Here is a 25,676-nt window from a genome sequence, read left to right as displayed (position 1 = left end):
CTTCCTTAAGGTCTCATATGTCAATGACATCTCAAAATTCATTGCATTATTCTTTCATTAGAGAGTTAACAGCTACAAAATAATGGCTGTGAAGCCTTAAAAAAATCTATTCCATCTAGATTTTCTCTGTGTATTCTCTAATTGCAATAAAAAGTACAATAAAACAATGCACAATAGAGTACTCCTACTTTCCAGTAAACAATGCACATATAGACATTTTCCCTTGACAAAAGTCATCATCAAAGCAGATGACTTTTTCTTTAATATTTTTTGCAGTCACTTAATTTGTATACTCTTGATAACTAGATACTAAGTGCTAGGTCAAATTTTGTCCCCTTTCTTCTCTTCAAGTCCTTGCCAGGGTGGAAGAAATAGTTTTGTGCTGACAAGGTCAGTTCATGTTAATGGGTAAGAAAGAATCATAACTACTAAGAGCATAGGTATCTATCCATGTCATTAATACTTAGAATATCCATAATTTGCAATTTTCAGATTCAGAAACTGAGACTTCAACAAATGGCATGACTTGCCTAAATTAAGCTATTAACAAAGGACCTTGGACCCAGATTTTCTGATTTTTTTTTTTTTTTTGGTACCAGGGATTGAACCCAGGAGTACTTAATCACATCCCATCCCTTTTTGTTTTTTGAGACAGGATCTCACTAGGTTGTTAGAGTCTGTAAACAAGTCAAAATAACACCTGGCATTTTGCCAGGGGAATGTTAGAGTTCGTAAACAAGTCTGGATGGTGCCTGGCAAAATGCCAGAGGGAGTGGTTTGAGAAGTAACAAAAGCGAGCCATTAAGTGTGGAGATTCCTGATTGGTTGACTGCTGTATCTAGTTTATGCTAATTAGATAAGCTGTGTGAAATGTATAAATACTGCTCCTGTCCTGCAATAAATGGCTTCCACTCCTGCTGTATCAATCTACACAAGTTGTTCGTGACACCCCCCCACCCCCCCCACCCCCCCCACCCCCCCCACCCCCCCCACCCCGTTAGTTTGCTGCAGCCCGACTGCGGCACTAGGTTACTTGGGACCTTGCTAAGTTCTGAGGCTGGCTTTGAACTTATGATCCTATTGCCTCAGCCTCCTGAGTCACTGGGATTAGAGGTGTGTGCCAACTGCACCCAGCTGGTTTTCTGATTTATACTGTATTATAATTACCTACTTACTTGTACATCTCCCTACTAAACAGTAACTCCTTATTCACTGTTGTATTCCTAGCACTTACCACAGGGCTTACCATACCAAATTCTCAGTAAATATATGTCAAATGAACTAACAAGACTAAAATTCCACTCTGCCATTGCTTCCTTACTCTGCAAATGCTCCTAATATATTCCAGGTCACTCCCAGGCCATATGGGCCTGTCAAGATAATGTGGTCAAGGATGAGACAGAGGGGACTAGTGAACACACCCATATGACACAGTCCTGTACTCCTCTGTGCTCTCCTGGGCCTGGGTGGGCCCACCACATAGGGCATTTGGATGTGTGCCTCATGGCCTGGGAAACAACTTGCACTTTGTGTACTTTTCCAAGGAAAGGAAAAGGCAACCATAGCCTAACACATGTTAGAAACACTGCAGGCCCATATTCTGACATCATAGCATCCGCCCAGTCTGATTCCTGGAGTTGAGCCTGTTTGCCAAGCCTGGACTAGGAAGGTTATAAGGAGAAAGGATGTGGACAGAGGAGTTAGGTGACTATAAAGAGGGGTACCTGGCTAACAGGCACAATGTGAGCAGGCATTATGATACAGTGCATGGGGTAAGAGAGGAGTGAGCCTCTCAACCTCCATGTCCCCAGATCCACGGAAATTATCTGTGTCTGGGGCTCAGATAACAGAGCTCATCCCTTCTTATAAGATCTGGATTCTCTGAACCTTGAATTAAGCTGGTCCTGTTCCACATTCTACCAAGGAACTACAAGAATGGAGCCAATCTAGCCATCCCCACTTCCTTGACTCCTCTCTCCAGCAGGGTGCCAGAGGGAGAAGTGTTTGTTTTCTCCCTATTGCTCCTTACTTAGTCAGGAGGTGAGAACAGGCTTGATTGAACTATGGCCACCAATCAGAAGGAATCTAAGCTAAATTATCACCTGGCATAATGTGAAATAACATTATTATAACACGCTGCCTTCCAATTGGAAAGCCAAAAGTTAAGCCTGTGCTGGCATTCCCTTTCCAATAAATGAGCTGGCTTAAACACTGACTTTCTCTCCTTGACTTGTAAAAATGACCTAAAAATGTAAGAAAGAGTTCAATAAATGTTTTAATGTTAAGTACAAATACTTTAACAGTTTAACAAAACCAAGGGGATACCAACCTTAAAATCCCATCTTCCTTGCTCTCACCCCCATCCCAATTTCAAGATTTAAGTTCAGGGTTTCAAATAATAATACAATTGCCCAGTACATGGTACATAGTAGACACTCAAAAATATTTGTTAAAAAGGAATTACATGTACCTTACGAGTTGGCACCTCACAGACCTTTTAAGAGTTTGCTGACTTGGATTGAATTCAAGAATAGCGTATAATCCTCTGGGGGAATATTCACAGGCAAATAGCTACAAGGATATACATTTCCCTTTGTTAAAACTTGTATCTGAATTCAAATATTGGCCTTGGCATTTCCTAAGTGCTGGCTGCTTTGAATGTTACTATGTCAAACCATCTGCACTGGGAAGCAAAAGACTTGAGAAATACGAGCACTAGTTGTAAAGAGATTATCATGTTCCTGACCATTATACGTTTTATATTTTGAAAATCCCCTAAGAAAAAGTCATTTTAAAATAGCAAGTCTTTGTCAAAGTGGAGATGACTACTTGTGTACAATTTATGACTGTGGTCAGTATGAATATTCATTTTTGTGTGCATTTTCAATGGCTTCCCTGCACTGACTCACTAAAATAAAACATTTTAAAATCTGAAAATAGACTGATTATAAAAAACTTCTAGTTAAACTCATTTTTGAGGGACTGGATAGTCTGTGAAGTCAAGTGCTTTCTACTACTCTTGCTGCTCACAACCAAAAAAAATCTCTGAGGAATTAAATAGTCTAGTGGAAGTGGTTCTTTGACTGGTGCCAACAGAAGTTTAAGTCAAGGTTCTAGAGAGAAAGTGCAAAGTGAAATCTTAAGGGAAGTTGATTTGGTGGTATTTGTAGTTGGAGGGGGGCAGTAATACTGTTTTGTACTGCCTAGAGAAAGGTAAAGGACTTGATTCAACCTTTTTCTTTATTCTAATTTGTTATATATGACAGGAGAATGCATTACAATTCATATTACACCTATAGAGGCACAATTTTTCCTATCTCTGGTTGTATGCAAAGTTATTCATACCATTCGTGTCTTCATAGATGTACTTAATGATGTCCATCTCATTCCACCATCTTTTCTACCCCCATTCCCCCTCCTTTCCCTTTCCACCCCTTTGCCCTACCTAGAGGTCATCTAATCCTCCCATGACCCCCCATCCCAAACTCTACTATGAATCAAACTCCTTATATCAGAGAAAACATTGGCATTTGGTTTTGGGGGATTGGCTAACTTCACTTAGTATTATATTCTCCAACTCCATCCATTTACCTGCAAATGCCATGATTTTACTATCTTTTTGTTGCTGCGTAATATTCCATTTGTGTGTGTGTGTGTGTGTGTCACATTTTCTTTATACATTCATCTACTGAAGGGCATCTAGGTTGATTCAATCTTAAGGTGAGAAATTGGCAGATGGAGGATCACCTGACTGCTGGGAGCTAGGCAGTTTGAGGCAGCAAGATGCAGGATGAAGCTGGTGGAAGCCAGTGTGTGCAGAGTAGGAGAGTGCAGTGTTTGTATCATTTTCAGAAGTCCCATGCCCAGCCTTAGGGCAACTCAGGGCATAGAGGCTCCCAGTCCTGGTGAATACACCATGCTGAGGGTGATGACAGTCCTTCACTCCCTCCACAGTGCTACACACTCTGACCCAATGCTGGAAGAGTAGGCAGGCTGTGGGCAGTGTGAGTCAAGGTGTGTATGGAAGTGAATGCAGCCAACACAGAGAATCCCTAGAATGTGATGAAAATGAGAGAATAAAATCAACTTGGAGAAGGAGGGGAAGTGAATATTCCTAAAGCTTAGATACTGTAAAATGAAATGGATGCTCCTGTTTGTTCGGTCTGTGACAGGGATATTTCATGAAATCAGACCAAATCTGGTATTAGATTATAATAATAATTTAAAACAAAAACTGGCTGTGAAAAGGAAGACACACTGCTTTGTCTCTGGTGTTCTTTTGCCCTACACTATCAATCCAGACTTTTTGTGGGAAGGGTTGCCCAGTTCCCCTGGGTATCCTCAGTAGGTTTCCCAGGACTAGGAGGGTGCCTCTGGAACCTCAGATGAAAGGGTGAATGAGTGGGGCTGAGGCTGTAGCTCAGTGGCAGAGCACTTGCCTAGCCTGTGTGAAGCATTGGGTTCCATCCTTAGCACCACATAAAAATAAACAAAGGCATTCTGTTCATCTACAAGTATAAAAATTTTAATTTAAAAAAATAAAAATTGAACGAATGAGTGTATAGGTGAATGAATGAATGAATGAATGACCTGCCCTAGGCGAAAAGTTTTAGCTTTCATTCTCCTCAGGAAAGGAAAAAGAGAAGCAGAGGCAGAGGCAGAAGAGGCAGAGGCAGAAGCAGGACAGGGAGAACCTGAAAGATAAATGAGGTGACCTTGATTATTCCCAATGTCAATTTAATCTAGGTCAATATTCTCAAACTTTGTGGTGCATCAGAATCACCTGGAAGGCTTGTTCAAACAGCTTGCTGGGGCCACTCCCAGTTTCTGACTCAGTAGGTGTGGCCAGATGATTTGCATTTCTAACAAGTTCCAGCCGGTGCTGCTGGACCACACTTTGAGAACCGCAGTTCTAGAGGGTAACTCTCAAGGGATTCTCATATCCCAGAGAAAAGGAATTTTGTAGCGAGAATTGGAAACTTCACGACGATTCTTCAGCTTCGCATTCTTAAAACAACTCTGAGACAAGAGCAAAGTGGCATATTCGAGCCAGCTCACTGCCGCATAGGAATTGCAGCTTATTGGAAATCAAGATTTCCGTTCTAATTTTCCCATCGTTAAAGCGTTAGCAAGCACGTTTTTACACACACGTACGCACGAAAACTTGATTTTAAAAAACCTCAAGTTTACAGATTCTAGTTTTTTCTGAGGATGACCTTTTCAGAACATGAAAACCCAGCCAATCCCTCATGAGCAGGTGGGGAAGCCCCAGAGGAACTCTCTCGGTAGTCTCTTCTTGGGATGGACCTGAATTTTGCCTTTCGCTGCCTGATGTTCTTCCCCGTGGACTCTGACCAGTTTGGTTAGAAAAGTACCATGAACTCAAGCAGCTGTCCTTTGACGCCAGGGCATAGGAGTTGACTTTGTTCTTTGGCGAGGAAAACAGCAGATCTGTCTCCATGTGGGCAATGGAAGGCGAAAAGTGCACCACGCTGCCATTTACCCTTAGATCGAGCGCCTGCAGCCTCTGTGTGGCGCGGGCCTTGAAAGTGAAGCGGACCCACCCTAGCACGTGCAAGAGCCAGTCTGCTATTCCGCAATCTCCTGCCCCAGAGGCCTGTCTGGACTCTGGCGGCTGGGAGGCGCTGACCCGCTCTCACCCTCTAGGACCGCGGCAGCACCTCAATTCTAGCGAGGAACTGGCAGGTCACCAAATGGTCTTGAGTCTGCTCTGGGCTTTGCTGCTGCCCTAGTCAAAGGCCCCACTTAGAAAACCCAAACCTGGACTGGATACCGGTTCCAGGCAGGACCCCAGGCTTGGCCACGTAACTTTGCAAACCTGTGTTCGCCCTCCCCACGGAAGGTTCCCATTCCCCGGTCACTTGGTGTTCCGCAAGCTGGCAGCCAGAAGGGCACCCGCTGTGGTCTCCAGTGGAGTGAGGCTGAGCGAGGCACCTGGAGAGCGCCCCTGGGCCCAACGCGCTCTCTTCCACTCTCCCTAGTGCCAAGAATCTTTGGATAAGGCCCAACCTTGGGCGCCGGGGGCTGGCCAGCTGGATCAGATTCTGGGAGTGGCTGGGCCGGGGGACTGGACTGGAGTGAGGTGCTGTACTCGGGTCCCCCAGCCATAAGACGCACCGCACAGCGCACACTCTCCTATACCTCCAGACACACCTCTTCCAGTTCTCAGTCTTCAGAACAGATACCCAGGAATCCAGGCCCCACCAAGTTTCAAATGCTTGGGTAAGTTTTGAGGGGTAGGTCACAGTGAGTGAGACAGCCTTTCTCAATGAGGACCCTGAAAACCCCATTTGCATCTCCTGCTGGTTACAAAGTCCGTGATCTCGGCATTTGAGCTGAGGAGCATCCCACCATCTTGAGAAATCTTGGTGTTGGGATCAGAACGAGTGTTTTTTCTCTGCCCTGGGGAATTCAGGGTCATTGGTCCTAAAACCCATCCTAGAAACCCTCTAGAAGAAATGTCGTTGGGGGAGGAGGGACACTGAGTAGGGTCCTACAAAGGGTCCAGAGGTGGGGGTAGAATGGTTTATTGGCTCTGACGACAGATCCAGGCCCTCTTCCCAAAACGTCTGCTACTTCACACTGCTCCTCTGCAGCAAAGGGGCTCAGGTCAGGTGATGAGAACCAAATAGGGCCCGGTAGCTGGCCTCCACGCACTTACATCCAGTAGTCCACGCCGCGAAGTGCTCGGCCTGCGCCTCCAGGGGGCGCTGCGGCCCTTCCCGCTAGCTGCTGGAGCAGCCAGGAGCTGCGCTTTCTCATTTCTCTCTAGAGCGCGGACTTCGACAAGCTTAGGATGAAATTACTAGTCTTTTCGTCCCCACCTCCTCACCTTCAATTCTGAATCGAATGCAAACAATCCTCTTCTGAACACCCCCGAGCCTCTCACTACTCCGGGACTGAAATGCACCTCCTCGCAGCAAGGCTTGGGTTCCCAACTCCTCCAGTCCCCATCCCCGCCAAAAAATGTAAGCAGTGCGGGAAGTTCAAATGCAAAAGGTCCCCCGCCTCGTAGAGACTGAGGGAGGCTGGGGGAAAAGGAAGCAGTCCTCCGAGGTAGTGGAAACTAGGATCCCAGGGGGAAAAAAGGTAAATGTTTCATCATTTGTTTTTTTCTTGAGTGTAAAAGTTTTAGGATGTCCGCAGCGCGCGTCAAGGAGAAGGCTCCGAGTCAACTCCGGGGAAGTTTGTCTGACACCTGCTCGCCGCACAACTGGTAGAGCCTCCTGGGTGGGCCGAGGGGGAAGGGGCCTGAGCAGCTTGCCGCCGCCTCCTCCTCCACCATCTCCTCCTCCGCGTTTCCTCTCCCAGATCTTCGTCGCTGCCTCCGGGGACGTAAACTTGCTGCTTTGGGGGCTCGGGCGCAATTGCTCGAGCGCCCCTTGTGAGTTTGTTGGCCATTTCTCTGGATGCGTCCTTGGTGTCGAAAGCCCAGAGCCGAGAGGACAGCAGAGGACCAAGTCGGCGGAAATTTCAGAGTGAACCGGCAGCTCAGCTCCGGAGGGCTCAGGGAGAGTAGGACAGCTCCGGAGAGGCTCAGACCTGAGGGCGCAGCTGGGCCGCTGCAGACACCGGAATTTTCCTCTCTGCACACTCAGACCCCATAACTCGCTCGTGGGCCGGGTGGCCTATTTTCCGCGCCAGGCGCTGTTGCCAGGGGAACCTGGTGGGTGAGCTGCATGTAGTTGGGCCCCCCGCAGTGCGTGCACCGTAAACGCCGGCCTGGCCAAGGGGTTTGCAGGGTGAGAACACGGAGAAACTTAAGGGCCAGTCCCAGGTGCGCGTGGAGATGGCCTGGGGAAACCAGAGTACAGCCTCGAGCGGCAGTCGGCCTCCGGGTCTCTCCCCGCTCCCGGTGCGCACCTGCCCATCGCGGCAACGAAGCCTGGAGGCTGCTGAGACGCTGCCCGGGCCACGCGGCTTGCCCCCCAAAAGTCGGATCTCGCCAATTCTTCTCTACTTTTCCAGAGATCTACAGCGCGCGGGCCAACTTGGCCCAGATTCCATTTTGGAACTTTGGAGGCTCGGGTGGGCGAGGTAAACACATTTATGGGGGAGGGGGGGACAGAAAAACATGCTCAGGAGGTTTGTGGAAAGTGGTCGCAGCTCGTGGGTGGTGGGAAATTCTGTCTACCTCGCGGTTCCGCGCCCAACGTACACACACACAGGGCAGGAAAGGTGTGAAGCCCGCCGCTGGGGATTTGCCTCCACTTTGGTGAAAAGGAAATACGAAGCGTAGTAACGCTCTTCAGGTCACCACCCCATGAGTGTATGTCCTGGGGGGGTCTGAAAGTAGAGAAAGTTCCTTCCAAATATCCCAAATTGAGAAAAGCTGCGGAAGGAATGAGGCGGTTGGAGAAAGGGGACCGCAGGCTTCCCCGCAGCTGAGGCTCAGGACTAGCACTGAAATGAAAGCACCTCTATGGAACTCTAGGGAAAACATTTTTTTAAACCCCCTGAACTCTCAGTCATCCGGCTATTTCCATGTTATTCCTCAAATTTACTTTGAAGCATTTAAGGATATTAAGCACTCGGGTCTTCATTCCAGGCTCACTTTTTAATCTTTGGGAATCTAAAACTGGGAAGAAACGGGGGAAAGATCTGTTATTCCTAAATTATGTTTTACCAAAGGAACGAAAAATTCAATCTACCTTGGCATAAATGAAATAGAGTTTTATCTTAATAAAATAATGTAGCTTCTGCCTGGCTTCCCGGTCACTGTTTAAACCTTTTGACTTTTTTAGCCCTATGTTTATATTTGTCCACTTCCCCCTTGCGTTTGAGATTATTTTAAATGAGGTTTGGGGAAACTCCTCTAAAACTGTCTTTTGGCGGAACACTTGAATTATACATCCTCTTAGAAGATCTACGCTCCTTAAAGCGCAGGCTTGCCTGGGCTAACGCAAATCCCCTCTGGCGACTCGTCTGGGACGAAGGACGATTCATTTAGTGTTGCTCAGGCATATCTCATCTGAAAAGAAGCTGCTTAAAATGGGTGTGTGTCATTTCCCTTCTGTCACTCGGTCACCCTAATCCATTGTGGCTGAAGTGTGTTCTACATTTACACTCAACGCAAAACTGAACTTTTAGAAGAACTTGAAAAATGTATCACAGCACTTCAAATTCGATTAATTTTCCTGGTGACTGAACAATGAACTAAATTTTTTGCTGAGGATGAAGCTAGTATATGTTTTGAGACGCTAGAACATTATTTCCTTAATTTAAAAAAAGTGAGGGTTCTTCACCCATTTCAGATGAATTCTTTTATTGTTTGCCAGTGGGTTGCAGATGCCCAACCCTTTAACTAAGTAGGTGAACTACTTATAAAATGTACATTAGTTGATTAAAGCTTAGATATTGGAAATTTCTCCTGGAACGTTCCACATGTCTTTGCAGTAATTACGAAATAAGTCAATTGTCACCTCTATAAACAAACTTCGTTTTGAAAAGAGCAGGCGAAAGTATACTACACGTATAGTCATAATCAACCAAAAGTATGTACGAAACCATTTTAAATTGGGAGAAGAGTGATATGTACTGGAGAGTATAATCTAGAACTGACTTTATCCTTTGAAGAGGATGGCTGTGTTAAATGTGTTAAGAAGTGAAAATTAGCCAACGAGTGTACCAAGTAAAACTACAAAAGTCTTCTGCGCACAATCTTTGAAAAGCAGAGAACCAGTTGTTCAGTTTCTAACACTATGAGGAAAAGTGGCAGCAAGAAGGAAGGGGGTGGGCGTTGTCTTTGCGTGTGAGTTTTGAATTGAGTCACCTTGGGCTGTCTCTATAACAGTGAAACCTCAAGCAAACCTGTGCCTTTAAGACTCAGTTGCTATCCAAACACAAGTAAACAGAGTGGACCATTAGCGGGCGCCGGGCGCGGAGGCGGAGCCAGGGTGCAGTGGGCCCGGCTCGGCAGCGGCGGCGGCGGCGGCGGGACGCCCGCCCGAAGGGGAGGCGGGGCCGCTACTAAAGCCCACGACTCGCGGCCCCAGGCAGCCTGGGGAGGGACGCGGGCGGGGACGGAGCTCCGCGCGCTCGCTGCTGGACGGTGATGGCCCTGCGAGGCTGCGGGCTCCGACTTCACCCGGAGTCGGCGGCGAGAGGCTCAAGGAGGCGCGTGGCTCTGGGTGAGCGCTGAGCGCCTGCCCAAGCACTCCCAGTCTTTACACGTTCCGCGTCCACACACTGACGAAAACAAGGATCCGCTCTCGCTTTCGCTCCTCGCGGAGCTCCAGATCATGTCCGCTGCCTCGGGGACTCTGCACGGAAGAAGTTTGCCCGGCGTGGACCCAATGACCTTTCCAAGCTGTGCGCCTTGTTGCCTGGACGTGGTCTGAGCAGCGCTGCCCAGGCAGACCTTTCTGCCAGAGGTGAGTGTCCACTCTGGGAACGGGCTGTAGCCTCCCTAAGGAAAGAAAATTTTAGGGGAGAGGGGGCGCTCACATTCTTGGTCTGGCGAGCTATAAATTCAGATATGTGAAAGGAACTGGTAAGAATGCGATCACAGGGCATTGTGTTTCTCACTTCCTTGGATTCCCAGCACGAGCAGCCCAGCTAACATCCAACCGCACACACATTGTACTATTTTTAAGTTTTCTTTTTTTTTGGGGGGGGGGATTTAACCCAATAATTCAGCAAGATTTTTTATAAAAGTTGATAGACGTAGATTGAGATCAAGCCCACAACACCATGATGCTTGTGCCCCTGTCCTAGAAAGCCCGGGACGACCTGTCGTAGGGCGGCTTCAGCAACTCAGCGCGGAAGGGCCGGAACACACGGTGCCAGCCCAGCTAGTGACACTGAAGGCGCGTTTCAACAGGGGAATAGTTCAGCCCTAGGAAATTCTCCACCCTTGTATTGGCCTTCTGGGTCCACCCCACCCCACCCCCCGCCGCCCCAACACACACCCTCCTGTCGTGGCCGAGAGGGCAGAGAGCAAACTCCCTAGGGCTTTAAGTGCTTGGATTTGCTAGAAGTAACTGAAAAAGGAGTTGGGGTTTGTAGGAAGAAGGAGGGAGAAAAAAGTGTTTGTGGAGCGAGCGAAGGATCTGTATCCCTACCTGTTAGCAGAGAACAAAAGAAGGCTGGCGTTTTCCGAAATGAAACGACGGCGCAGACAGCTACTTTCTCTACTAAACAAACTGCAGTCCTGAGCAGAACAAGAAAATTACGCAGGGGGAGCGAGGGAGCAGAGAGAAACAGAACCCAGATTATGCGGAAGGCATCTTAATTTAATTAACTCCTCTGGAAGGCAGAGGCGCTGTGAAGGGGCAGGAACTTCGCAGCCGTTTTTTTCCCCCTCTCTTTTATTCACCTGATCCAGTCTGGCTTTTCTTTTCTTTCTTTCTTTCTTTTTCTTTTTTTTTTTAACGATCTTAGATTGCTTTACACTACAGATCTCTGATTTATATATAATTCTATTGTGGTTTGGACTGAAATTCAGTGAAACTATCCATCCTCAGTCTTTTCTCTCAGATAACAACATACAAGTTTTAGCAGATGATTCTTGATATTATTTTTAGATAACTCATGTAGTAAAACCATTACCAAAGAATGAGACTCCTTATCAAATTACCAATGTCATTTTTTTCTGCAATATTTTGAAAGTTTCGCTGAACTGAAATTAGTATGTATACATCTCCCTTGTTGACAGGTAGTAAACTATATTTTATAAAACTCCTATACATGCCTAGAAATTCCTATGAAGAAGATGTGAAAGAAAAGTGGCCTCTGCTCCAGTGGTCTATGTATGCCTTTTCATGGTTTAACTTTCTCTCCTTGCAAAATGAAAAGTAATCAATAGTCCAAAAAGGGATGGTGGAAAAATGACAGCAAAGAAGGATGATCACGGTTGTTCCCTGAAACTGAATGTGGGATCTACATGGCTGAGCTCTAGACAAAACGAAAGTACATTAGACCTCTGCATTGGCTTAAAATATCATTTGACATACATTTCTAGCAACTCAACAGGAGTGTGCAAATCTAAACTCCCTGATTATTTATGGTAACAGTGTTTAGTGGATACTTAGGGTTGTTGTTTGTAAAACGATTTCATAGAAGGCACCAATGGTTTGCTCTTCCTTTGTGAAGAAACTATCTGCCCTACAAACTAAAACCAAGGTACACTGTGAAGTAGCACTTTTGTGCCAACACAAAGCTGAATTTTAATAATGTCATTGATTTCTGTATTACAAACTGTTGAGAAAAGGAAAGGAAGATGGCACTCCTTTTTTTCTGACAGCAGAATTAACAGTGTAACCTTTATGCCAAAGTTTACTTTGTGTACTTGGAATTTAAAAAAAAATCACAGATCCTAATAGTCCTTCAGTTAACAACATCCCCCTTCTACCCCCATATCACAGTAGTAGGAGTTGTGCTTTGCCTCCTGTATTTATTTCTAAGAAATCTAGTCTGGGAATACACCCAAATAATAATTTTGGTTTCCTCTCCATAGGGGAGAGACTGCTATTCAACACTAGGGGGAAAGTATTTTGAATCTCTGGAAAATCCTCATTACCCAAGGAGAAGGAAATAAAGGTGAAATTTATTTTTAATGGAAAGGAAAATTATCAGATAGATTACCAGAGATGCTAGTAGAATCCCTTTTTCCTAATTCCCTGGGAGAAGACTTGAGGTTTGCTCCTGATCAAAAGTGAATAGTGATTTGTGGTGGGAAAGTTTATTACTAATGGGGGTTTACAGTTTCGGTTGAATGGTTTGACTGAGACCCTCTGACTGTTATACACCTCTCATTAACTTTTAGCCTGAACTCCCAGACCACATACCACCAGGCAGAAGCCATTCATTAATAAATCTCTGTCTCTGAGCTGTTCCAAACAGAGGAGGAAGGTGTGGGCCCCACGAGGGCAGCCAGATTCAGCTTTTGCCAGAGCGCTGTGTCTTTAGCATAGCTCCCAAAGTCTGCCCTCAGATGGAGTCACAGGCACCACTTTACCACACATTGCAGAAAAAAAATTCAGGCGCAGAAAGGAGTGGAGAGGCAGGGAGTGCAGGACAGGCTCTCCCACCTTCCTGCTGGGTTCAAACTCCTGGAGCGGCAGTTGTTGGTAGACCGGTCAGCCTAGCCCTCCCCGGGAAGCCCTTAGCCCTAAGTCCCGCATCTGGGAGGCCGCCCTCCCAAGGAAGGCCCAGATCCACGGGACTGGGAGAACCGACTTTTTAAAGGGGGCTGGCGCTGGGAGACGGTGGGCCCGCCGCGAAAGCGGTGAGGTGTTCCAGGATGCCTGAGTCTGAAATCAGAACCGGACACAGAGCTGGGACCTCCTTGCTTAGGCCCAGGCGCAGACCCGGATCTGGCCTTCCTGGTGTCAGGAGCGCCGCCGCACACACCTCCAGGCCCGAAGGGCCGCTCTGTACTCAGCCTGCTGCGGTTCCCCTGCAGCTCCTTCCCTTTGCCTCCCTAGGGAGCCCTCTCCTTTCCTCCGCTCTCTGGAGGCCTCCCGGGTGTAGGGGCTGCTCCTCGTGCCAGACCAGGAAGCCGCTCGGGCCTCCTGAGAGCTTGGCGCTCAGTCTGGGAAAAGGGGTTCCGGCCTCGGGGACGTCCTCCGCCCCACCCTACCCCCCGGAGTCTGCACCATCTGGAAGGGATCTTGGTGGGGGGTGGGAGGGGAAGCAACCCCTGGGAAGGAGGAGGGGGTGATTCCAGGCCGAACCAGCCCCTGAGGTGTCACTTTTCTTTCCTGCTGCCCGTCACTACTGATAAATGGGACTGAGGCAGAGAAGGAAAAAGAAAACCTCCGAGGTCAGCGCAGGGCGAAGCCGAGCCCTTCGAGGGCCCTCTGGTTCAGGAGGACTGAGCGCGCCCCCTCTGCCCTCTCACACGCCAGGCGTGGTCCGGGGAAGCGGGAAAGGCGGCGGGCGCCGGGCGCCGCAAAAGGAGTAGTTTTCACCGGGGCTGAACCAGGCCCTCGAGCCCGGGATCGGACCTACAACCCGTCGTTCCCCAGGGAGCTTGGAGGCGCCTCAGCGACAACGGCTCTGTCCCGGCCGCAGACGTCGGCGTCTCAGCGGTCGCGGTTGACTGAGCTTCTCCTGACAGGGTGAGGGTGGGTGGGCTAGCCTGGGGACCTACCTTTCTTTCTCCACGGACTGAGTCTTCTGCTCAGTGCGTGCCAGGAATTCGTTCTTCCTGCGGGCGCCCCGCTGACCCGAGGAACACTTACTATCCCGGAGTCCAGGACTCTGTGCACTCGCTGGCAAGGCGTTATGCTGTCCCTTCACGGCTCCTTTTGGGGGTCTTAGAAGTGGGAAAGTGCCGGCAATGGCTCTCAGCAGGAAAGGAACTTGGAAAATGTGGTAACCCGCTCGGGAACCAAAGGGTCCAGGGAACTGGCTTGGATGATAGTCACGATCTCTTCCTCTCTCCCCTTGCCATTTTTAGGGCTTTCTCCACGAGCTCTGGTTTCCCTGCGTTTTCCCCGGAGCCCCACGCCCACCCATCTCTGAGTTCTGGAAGAAAGGGGCGGCTCCCTCCGCCCCCCAGCATCCAGGAAAATGGGGAGCAAGGCCCTTCCGGCGCCCATCCCGCTCCACCCATCGCTGCAGCTCACCAATTACTCCTTCCTGCAGGCCGTGAACACCTTCCCTGCCGCGGTGGACCACCTGCAGGGCCTGTATGGTCTCAGCGCTGTGCAGACTATGCACATGAACCACTGGACCCTGGGGTACCCCAACGTGCATGAGATCACCCGCTCAACCATCACCGAGATGGCGGCGGCGCAGGGTCTGGTGGATGCTCGCTTCCCCTTCCCGGCTCTGCCCTTTACCACTCACCTATTCCACCCCAAGCAGGGGGCCATTGCCCACGTCCTCCCAGCCCTGCACAAGGACCGGCCGCGTTTTGACTTTGCCAACTTGGCTGTGGCCGCCACACAAGAGGATCCCCCTAAAATGGGAGATCTAACCAAGCTGAGCCCGGGGCTGGGTAGCCCTATCTCGGGCCTCAGTAAATTGACTCCGGACAGAAAGCCCTCTCGAGGGAGGTTGCCCTCCAAAACGAAAAAAGAGTTTATCTGCAAGTTTTGTGGCAGACACTTTACCAAATCCTACAATTTGCTCATCCACGAGAGGACCCACACGGATGAGAGGCCATACACGTGTGACATCTGCCACAAGGCCTTCCGGAGGCAAGATCACCTGCGGGATCATAGGTGAGGTGGAGAAGGAGGTTGGCTGGGAGAGGGAAGGTGAAATTGTCCAGGATATAGAGTCCTAATAGACATTCCAAGTGTCACTAAAGTACCCTCTGATCTAGATTATACTCTTAAAGACCCTCCCTAATTGGCTTCAGCCGATCCCCCCCCCCCCAAGGGTTACTGTTTTTCCCCTGCTGCATTCTAGTTTGGGATAATGACCTGTCCCCATCCTTGGTCAGGAAAAATCTGGTGGGTTGGTCTTAGAATCTTATTTCCATCTCAGTCAGTCCCCCTGGGGAGGAGGGGGCCTCAGAGTCTTCCCACGATGGTGCTGGTGCGGTTACTAGAAATGTGTTCTGGCCATCTCTACCGGGTCCCCTTCCTCCCTTTTTCTCTCTCCTCCCCAGAACCTGCAATGAGGACCCTTCTAAGTTGCATTTACCAGGGTCATGAGGTCATGGACCTTAGAACTTAGAAACAGCTCCCAATCCCCGCCTTAAACTCAGCATTAACAAATAACAATTGAAGAAATACCTGTAACCTGTAACAGTGTTTTCACTGGTTAAAAACATTCCCTGGTGGTATGGGTGGAAGTATCTTCTTCGGAATCTACCTGCTATTTGCAGAGGTGGGACTTCTGTACCCATCCTCTGAAACTGTTAAGGGATTTGCTGAGATCAGTTCTCCACAATTCGGCCTTGCCTTAAAATCCTGATTTGGCCAATTTAAATCCCTCAGAAAACCGTGAAGGCCAAGAAGGGTTGGTTCCTCGCATTTTAAGCTCCAGAATATGCCAGAGAGGGCGATCAAATGTAGATAAAGCCAGAAGGCCCGGTGAATGTTTTGAAGAGTCTGTTAGTTGAGGTTAACCATAAAAAGAATTACACAGGAAAAAAAAATCTAAAAACATAAATAACAAAAATTCTGTTTCTTTGGTCCTTCCACAACTTCCTTTGACTAATTTTCAAAAGAAACTTCCTCCTCATGGGGGTAATCCATTTCAATGAAACCTTATATTGATTTTCAGGTATATCCATTCCAAAGAAAAGCCCTTCAAATGTCAGGAGTGTGGGAAAGGATTTTGTCAGTCTAGAACTCTAGCAGTTCACAAAACCTTACATATGCAGGTAAGTTTGTTTTCTTGCTTAAAAATAGTGACTGGTTTGTTTTACCATTATTGCTTTACAAAACATGTTCAATGTCAGGTTCTGTCTCTTAAAGAACCCTCTTTAGATTAGTTCTCTAGGTGAGGAAAGCAGCACTTTTATTTATTTATTTATTTATTTTAGTTATAGATGGGCACAATATCTTTATTTTGTTGGTTTATTTTTATGTGGTGCTGAGGATCGAACCCAGTGCCTCACATGTGCAAGGCAAGTGCTCGTGCACTGAGCCACAACCTCAGCCCCAGCACTTTTTATTTTTAAATGCATAAATTAATCTTACTTAACATAAAGCATTTTTTTCCTGTTTGCCTTAATGAACAGGCCGCTCTGTTTATAGTAAATCCTAATTTTAGAATTATTTTTTTCATCCGATATGCCCTGTGTTTAAAGCTTTCGTGTTTGGGAGGAAATAAAGGTAATTTTGATAATGGAGGCATGGTGAAATCCCATACGCTCTCTTTCCCAGGGGCCTCATAATTTGTAGCTTTCAGAACATCGAGGAATAGTTTAATTTTCCAGCAAAGAGGAGCCTTATTACCCGGGAGAATGTCGTTCCTTAAGAGAGGATTAGGGTTTTTCCTTCCCCTTTTTCCTGCCTGTGACATGGTGGTGAAATGTGAAGAGCTGGAAATCGCAAAGCCCACCGCAGTGGCTGTGGCTCGGGGTCTGCCTCCGCAGTTATCAGTGTAATCTGCCTCCGTGTGTGCCTGCACGTGTGTTTTCGTGATTGGAGGATTAGGAGAGCAGATTTGTTCCTGCAAGTCCCTTCTTTTGTTGTTGTGCGCTTGTTATGTTAAGGCTTGTGATACCGATAAGACAGAAACTATTGAGAAGGGTGCAGTGGTGGTGTGAAGGATTAATCCTTTGCTTGCTTCACATCTGAACAGGAATCTCCACACAAATGTCCCACATGTGGAAGAACCTTTAATCAGAGAAGTAATCTGAAAACTCACCTTCTCACCCATACAGACATCAAGCCCTACAGCTGCGAGCAGTGCGGCAAAGTGTTCAGGCGAAACTGTGATCTGCGGCGGCACAGCCTGACTCACACCCCGCGGCAGGACTTCTAGAGAAGCCCAGGATCTGTCCCGTGCCGCCGCCGCTGCTCCCCTCCCCAGACACCTCTCCACGCCTCCCACCCGAGGGTCCCACCCCCAACCCTTCACTGACCCCAGCTCTTCCCTTGCCGCAGCCGCACCTGCAGCTCCAGGGAGTTAACTGTGCTTCGGGAGGACTGAGAACTATAGAAAGCCACACACTACACCCTTTCACAAAGAGCATACGCTAGTTTCTTGTAGATATTCACAGCTCATTTTAGAGCTCTGTACATAATGTCGTGGGTCTTTGTTTTGTTGTTTTGTTTGTTTTTGTATCTTGTTGGATGAACCTAGATATGGAAAATGGAGGCCAAAATTATCTTTAAAGACTTTGTATTTTCAAAATAAAAAATTTTCTTGTTTGTTTCAACACTCCTGCGAAAGTGTCCTGGTATTCAACTTGTTTTTTCTCTAGATTCTGGAAGAGGAGAGTCTCTTATAAAAATTGTAATATGGAAAGGCATTCTTTATTCCCAGGTTTTAAAACTAGGGCTTCTCACAATTTTCTTACGGAAACTTCAGCCCTTCCCTTTTTTGTACAGTGACATTTTAAAATTGGACAATTGTGCTCTCTTTGGTTTTCAAAAATATTAAAATGGATATCTCTGAGGTTTCACTCCCTTTTGTTTATTCCAATTCCTTATTTACTACCCTTTCAGATTTGAGCAATATATCAACCTTACTAATAACATGACCTTCAGTAGCTGTCCTACTTGAAAGCCCAGATTGGGGAGAAGCATAAAGCAAGAGAAGAGGGAGCTTCTTACCACTTTATTTTCTGGAAGTCCTTGACCTGTTGTCAAAGTTTATGATGGGCAACTTCTCTTACCATTAGACTTTGAACGCTATGATTTATCACTCTAAACAGAGACTTTATCCTGCCATCAGGGTAGAAGTCTGCAGGAAGAAACAGCCTCAAGAGGACAGGGAAGAGCAGGAGGAAGGAGAAACTACTGAGCTGTGTTTGCACATAATATTTCTGTCCAAGGGTGGAGATCATTTCTGGTAGGAGGTTAGGATTTCTTCACAAAGCAAAGTGAGTTAGGTCATTAATGAGGTTTCCATCACTGGTTGGCTTTCTGTCCCTGGGAAAACCTCAGAAGTGCAGGTCAAACCATGTAGAGAGCTTGTGATGAATATGTTATCACTTTCTGAGGCATCTCAACCTTTCCAGAATGTTTCCTAGAGAAAATGACATTAGTATAATGACAACTTTTAAGTATAGTGTAGGATTTGGGTGGAAGGCTTGAAGAGGAGATAAATACTAGTGTGCAAAAAATGGAAGAAGGAAAATGACTGAATTCAAATAGGGTACATCAGAAGAACCTGTGGCCCAGTAGATTCTCATGAAATGTTGTTAATCCTGAACAATGGGGTGAATTAGGAATTCTCAGATTTTTAAAAAATTTTATATATTTGTATGGAGATGGCATGTTTCACCTTAGGGTAATACCAGGCAACATTTCCTGTGTTTGTATCTTAGAATCCTCCGGAAAGGTAGGTAGGGTTTTTTTTTTTTTTTTTTTTTTTTTTTTGAGGAGTAGATTCAAAATTTCTCACCAGTGCCTTGTTCAATACAACTTGCTAGCAGGTTTCAAAAAATATTTCAGTCTGACTATTTACCCTGTTCTCAGGGGAGCTAGATAGAAGTCACTTCTCCACCTTGCCAAAGAGCAATTCTTTCCAGCAAAATGTCTACTTATCTGTCTAATTCACACACAAATGCATTCCCCACCATAAGACGAGGCCAAAGCCTTTACTAAGGAGAAAGGGCAGGGATGGAACATGGAGGGCATGTGTCATTTGTTTTCTTTTGTTTGTATAGAATTAACTCAGTGACCTCCCTATCCCTACTCTCTCAAGATCCTGCATGTCTTGGCACAGAAGATTTGAATACTTCAGGGAAGGGTTACACATTGACTGTCCCTAGAGTCCCCCTAATCCTACAGGCTTTTTCTATGTAGTCTTGCAGCCCCACTCACCCCTACTGACTACAAGAGTCATGGTTCCATTGCACTGGGTTCAGTCGAATTACCACAGAATGACCCTTGCTCACTATCAAGTCTCAAGCACAATCTTGAGGTCCCAGCCATTGGGATACATGAGAGGATGACCAGAATACTGTCCCTCTCCATTTGTTTTACTTGAAAAAATGCAGAATTGAAAGAGGATGGGCAGAGGAGAAAGTGAAAAAAGTAGTTCCTCTTCCCACACACATACTGTTTCAAAAGTTATAGTTAATTTACTTAGAATTAGTCCTTTATTAATTTCATACATGATTTTTATGGATTTTTCATGTGCCAGATTCCACTGATTCTCATTATCAGTTTCTGGCTTGCCACATCTAGTGATACATTTTCAGGATCTTGACTTCTTGGACAATTTAAAAATTACTATAGGGCTTAATTTAACATCACTTTTCAACCTTGACACTTAAATCCAGCATCCATCTAGGTTTAGAAAGGATCTAGCGTCTGTCTGAGTAGACTCCACACATTCTTTATGGATTCCTCTCAGAATTCTAAGTTTTATTTTATTCTTTAGGATGTCAAAATATATGGGAAATTAATCTTGTGTGAGACAAACTCATGAGACTAATAGGGAAAAGTGATCTGCTAGAGCTTTTTGGTTCAGAGGAGTCCTTATTTAAGTTTTAGATTAGCCTGTGCTTTCCTTACACCCTCTACCAAAATCAACTTAAGAATCAATACTCCTAGCAAGAAACCAGAAGCAGGAAGTATCACAAGTCATAACCACAGTGCTAAAAAACTTCATGAACAATAGTTAAGAATTGCTCTTTAGGGGCTGGGGTTGTAGCCCAGGGGTCAAGTGCTTGCCTAGCATGTGTGAGGCACTGGATTTGATCCTTAGCATCACATAAAAATCAACAAACAAAATAAAGGTATTTGTGTCCTATCTACAACTAAAAAAACAAAAAGAATTGTCCTTAAGCTGCAACTGTAATCTCATCATCTGTGTGTGAGCCTTTGAAACTGATTTCTAAAATTAATTACATTATAATAAATTGTTAATACAAAATTATGGATGTGGGAGATGCTCTTGAATGCTTTGCTGCTGATCTTGAAATGTAGGTCATTGTAGTACTAGTGCTTTATAATTGTAGTAATTAAAATTGCTATTTTGCGCAGGTAACACCCTCTTACAGGAGGAGAGCTTTCTAAAATTTGACTCTAGAGTAACTAAATATTTTTTAAAAATAAAGAAAGCTAAAATTATAAAGAGGCCCAACTAGAACTAGTGATGAAATCCAGAGAGAGTTACTGAGAATTTCTTCTGTTCGCTTTTCAGATGTTAGCATAGACATTTGGACCTCTTCACTTACTATGTTCAATTGGATACCCATTCCCCAACTTTGATTTTGGAGGGGGAGCCATTGGGAAACATTATTTATTAAAGATTGTTGATTTGAAAAACTAGATAATTTAGATTAAACACTGTGTAGAATGTGTAGCAAATTTTAGTATGAGAAAAGCATTGGCATAATGGACTGGCTTTCTTTTTACCAAAATAACTTTAATGTTATTACTATAAGGAATGAGAAAATATTGATGAGACCTAACAGGTCTCTGCAAAAACAGGAATGGCTTTTGTATTTTGGTGGATTATCTGGGTTCACCCTTATCAATGTGTTATATTAAGACTGTATTTCCCCGATTTTTCCTCCTAAAATGTAACTTGCCACTGATAATCACCTCTGCTGACAGCAATGAGCAAAAAGAAGGAGTGGAGATTCAGAGTAACTTAACTTTGATGACCCAAGATATTTCAAGTTCATTCCTGTTTCCTTCTTTCTTTTTTAGCTTATTGTTTCTCCCCCTACACAAATTACTTTATTACTAAGCCATGTAACTTCTTTTCTTGAAGAAGAGGAGAGATGGGAACCAGACAAAAACTGATGGTGAAATATTGTAAATAATCTATGTAGTACACAAGAGGAAAATTGTTCAATAAATTGTAATGATATATTTGTTAGGATGCTTCCTACTGTAAGAAACAGAAAACTCACCTACAATAGACTTAAACAATCAGGGGGTTATCTTCTCATATAACAAGAAGCCCCAAGGTAGGGTCTAGGGACTGGAAATTTAATGGAGTAACAAGATCATCTGGGGCCCTGTTCTTTCCACTTCCCTGTTTTTCCATTTTCAGTGCACAGGCCAGCCTCCCTTCATGGCCACAAGATGGCTGCACCAGCTCCACTGTTTCCTCCTCACTCACATTCCATGGGTGGTGGGGTGGATGATTTCAAGAACGAAGAATCTCTTCCACAAATCCAACCTGTACACTCGTCCTTTTATCTTATTGGCCAGAAGTAAGCCATTTGCCTTTCTTTGGCCAATCAACGATGAGGGGAATGAATTATACCACTATTGGCTAAGACTAAATAAACATCACCTTCCAAGTGCAGAAATGGAGTCAGCCTTCCCTGAGGCCCATGACTACCTGAAAAAGCCTGAGTTGTACTAATAGGAAAGATAGGACAATTAACTATGGTGTTTTTTTGTTTTTGTTTTTTGGGGATGTGATGGGGGTGGGCCGGGGGTAGCACCAGGGACTGAACTCGGGAGCACTTAACTCCTGAACCACATCCCCAGCCCTATTTTGGATTTTATTAGAGACAGGGTCTCACTGAGTTTTGTAGCACCTTGCTCCTGCTGAGGCTGGCATTGAACTTGTGAGTCTCCTGCCTCAGCCTCCCCATCTGTTGGGATTACAGCTTGATTATTGTTAATACTAGGCAGACGTTAAAAAATTGTTTCTGTTAATAACGTTATGTTAGGAGATGCTAATGTTAGATTGGGATATTTGATGACATATACAGAATTATTTCAACTATATAAAACAAACAGAACCTTCCAAACACTAAGCAGAAACAAAGGCTAACAGAAAATATGCCAAAGTGTTAACAGAAGCCATTCCGTATTTGACAAACTAAGGATACACTTCCCTTTTCCTTTTCTTATTTTTTAACTTTCCACAACTAGCACTTATGCTCTTTTTTAAAGGAAAAATGCAATACTTATTATTTTAAAAATCCAAAATGAAGCCTTAATTTGATCAATATATCTACTTTTTCATCTTGATTTATTATCTCCAGCAGTCTTTTGCTAGTCTTTTTTCATAGACCTACATAAATCCTAACCAGGCTTCTGAACCATTCCTTAATCCAGTTACAACTTTACTTTCTCGTTTCCCTTTCTTTCTTCCTGGATTTACATTGAGAACTCTGGTTCCCATCTCTCCTTTTCTCTAGATTTCTTTACCCTGGTTCCTTGTTTTCTTTCCCTTAAGAGCTTCAGTAATTCTGGCCTCTTGGTGCTCAAGGTGTCAGCATTAGAATTACCCAAGTTCTCATTTCTGGGCCTCCCTACCTAATCCAGTGGGTGAATTGGAATTTCTTGTGATAAAGACTAAAGACTCTATTTTAAACAAACACTTCAGGTAGTTCTTATTTATATTAGGGGAGAACTTCTGAGTTAGCCTTTGACACCATCCTTCCCTTTATCTTATCCATCAGCCATTTATGACCTGCTTACCCTAATAAAAATAAAGCAAATCTCAACCTACTTTACTTATTTACTCACTGTCCTTGAAGTTGTCAACTTTTCCTCTGCTTTGATTCTTACAGCTTTTCCAGAGTCTCTCCCATCTATCTACATGTCTATTGTTGCTGTCCAAATTTCAATTTTTCTTCATAGACATTTTGGCTTTGATATTTTAATTTTTAGTACTTCTTCATTCTCTTAGTTCCTTCACTAACTTAGAGGCAGAAGAGAAAACACAATGTAATAGTTGGTTAAAATGAGAAAAATCAAAGGGTAAATATAATTTTCAATTAGTTAATTGAACTATTGTTGGGGCTGGGGTTGTAGCTCCATGTTGAGCACTTGCCTCACACACGTGAGGCTCTGGGTTTATAAAAATATTTATTTATTTTTATAAATAAAAATAAAGATATTGTGTCTATCTACAACTAAAAAAAATAAAAATAAAAAATATAATTACCAAATTGTTTCTTAATCAGCTTCCATATAAAAACATTCATTTGCTGTGATAATGCTTTATCTATTGAGGTGTGAGATATGTTGGGTATAAGATCAGAGTTAATCTGAAGTGCTTTTTAGATTTTTAAAATATTAATATCACTCTAAAATTTCGGAGCAGGAGGACATTTTATGATACAGCCAGGGACATGAAGTCAGAAGATGGATTTAATTTGTTTTAAGCTCTGGAACTGTTTATGGACAAGACATTTAACCTCTCTAAGACTCAGTTTCTCATCTATAAAATAAGAATTTATACTACACAGTTTATAATGCCCTCTCTGACTTGGAAGACTTATGGTTATCATTAAGGAACACTAAGTACATTCTGTTGTTGCTATTGTTGTTTTCAGTGCTGGGGATTGAACCCAGGGCCCTTTGCATGCTAGGCAAGTACTCTCCCACAGAGCTATATCCCCAACCTACATAAAGATATTTTTAGAAAATTACTATTGACTTCACAAAAATCTAGAAAATAACCAGAAATCATATAACTTCTGTCCTATAAAAGTGTTTAGTTCAATAAAAGCAAATATGATCTCTAATTGAAACTGTCATATCATTTGTTTTCTTAAAACCTTTGAGTTTTTAGAGACTCTACAGAAGACTGTTGATTGAAAGTAATATTTTTACACTGAAAAATAAATGTACATATTTTTCCAGTTATGGAAACAATCATGTTTATTGTAAAAAAAAAAAAAAGTTAAATGGCACAGAAGTGTATAAAATAAGCCTCTTATCTTCCCTTTCCATTAATCCTCCCAATTTTTCATTCCCCAGAAGTAGCCACTCTGAACATTTTGGTGTATCTTCCCAGATGTTTTGCTGTGTATATGCAAGTGTATGTACTTACACACACACACACACACACACACTCCCCGGATCATACTGTTTTGCAACTTCCTTCTCTCTCTTCCTATCAGTATAAACAGAACTGCCTCTAGTGTAATGGGAGGAAAATAACAAACCTAAGGATTAATTAGAATTTAATGTGGAGAAATAGTAAAATCATTCTGTTATTAAAATTATTTACAAAACGCCATCCTTAACTGACAACTTTTAGTCCTTATCTTCAAGAAGGCAGCTGAGAAAGTGCCTGAGGGGTTTTGAGCATTCTTCAAGGTGTGTCATATTATGGTTCACATCAGTGCACATTGATATACCTCCCTGGCAAGTACTGAAAGATACAGTTCTTAAATCCTCTGGTGACCCATTATCCATGGATCATTGACAAGATAGAATGTAATAGCTCCTGTCTTTTTACCAAGATAAACTTCACAGTGAAACTGGACTGATCATGCCCTGCATCTTTTATCCAAATAAGAAAATTAATCTAGAAAAAAGAAACTACTTTAAATAGATAAGGCAAATACTCATATACTTTATTGTATTTTAATTTTTAAAATTGTATTTTAATTTTTATTGAATAAGGAACCAGTAGTAATTGCAGAGACTAAGAAAGTTTCCCATAACCTACCTTCCAAACAGATCATCTAAAATACAGGGCTAAACAGATTGCACAAGATCTAGCATTTGGATCATAATGTAAAACTAATACACATATTGCCTACTTAAGGACAGAACTAAAGCAGTAGTTTAATTGGTATTATGATCAGAACTTAACATTTCCCATTATCTTAAGTTAAAAAGTCAGTGCTTCTAAGTTCTAAAAACTATTTCATTTGGGAACTGGGTCATAAAGAGCAAGGGCTCTCAAAGGGATTTATTAAAAGGTCTCTGCAATATTTACCACGTGGCATTATGTTTTTGCAACACCACATATTGACAGTGCTATGTTGTAAATATTATAATGTGATGACAAGACATTGTCATGCTTTTATATGGTTCTGATTTAGGTCCATCTGAAATATCCTTATTTTTGTTAATCTTCTTGACTTCCAAAAAGATTTTGCTTCATTTCTGTATATAGAGAGAAAAAGTGAGAAATAGAAAAATTGACACTCTTGTTAGTTAGATTAACACTTCATTTCCTAACCCTATCAAAAGAAAAAAAGAATTAATTTGACCTATCTCAATAAGAATATAGGCAAGTGAATTAGACATTGTGAAGTTGAAGACACATATCCTTCCAACTCATTGAGTCCACTAGAAAAACTCAAATACATCTGAAGAAAGAGACACAGATAAGAATGTTTTTTGAAATACTGT

General features: G+C 44.1%; 1 protein-coding gene across 2 annotated transcripts; it reads left to right on the top strand.

Moving 5' to 3' along the window:
• The first annotated feature begins 9,956 nt into the window (after positions 1-9,956).
• On the top strand, positions 9,957-17,812 carry Osr2 (odd-skipped related transciption factor 2). Of its 2 annotated transcripts, none has more exons than XM_027949773.3 (4): positions 9,957-10,394; positions 14,426-15,194; positions 16,207-16,306; positions 17,233-17,812. In XM_027949773.3, exons 2-4 carry the CDS (start codon positions 14,539-14,541, stop codon positions 17,413-17,415), a joined length of 939 nt encoding a protein of 312 aa, XP_027805574.1. In that variant the 5' UTR covers positions 9,957-10,394; positions 14,426-14,538; the 3' UTR covers positions 17,416-17,812. The 2 variants fall into 2 exon arrangements, with proteins under 2 accessions (XP_027805574.1, XP_027805582.1); XM_027949781.2 differs by having other exon boundaries at positions 9,959-10,394; positions 17,315-17,812.
• Positions 17,813-25,676: the final 7,864 nt, after the last annotated feature.

Source organism: Marmota flaviventris, chromosome 15 (assembly GCF_047511675.1).
Source record: "Marmota flaviventris isolate mMarFla1 chromosome 15, mMarFla1.hap1, whole genome shotgun sequence".
NCBI classification, from domain to species: domain Eukaryota; kingdom Metazoa; phylum Chordata; class Mammalia; order Rodentia; family Sciuridae; genus Marmota; species Marmota flaviventris.
This window is presented reverse-complemented; position numbering and strand designations above follow the sequence as displayed.

Excerpts from the sequence above, each read along its gene's own strand:
- Osr2 (XM_027949773.3), top strand. The coding sequence starts at position 14,539 with ATGGGGAGCAAGGCCCTTCCGGCGCCCATCCCGCTCCACCCATCGCTG. Across the intron at positions 15,195-16,206 it reads GATCACCTGCGGGATCATAG|GTATATCCATTCCAAAGAAA; the intron begins GTGAGGTGGAGA and ends ATTGATTTTCAG. Across the intron at positions 16,307-17,232 it reads ACAAAACCTTACATATGCAG|GAATCTCCACACAAATGTCC; the intron begins GTAAGTTTGTTT and ends ACATCTGAACAG.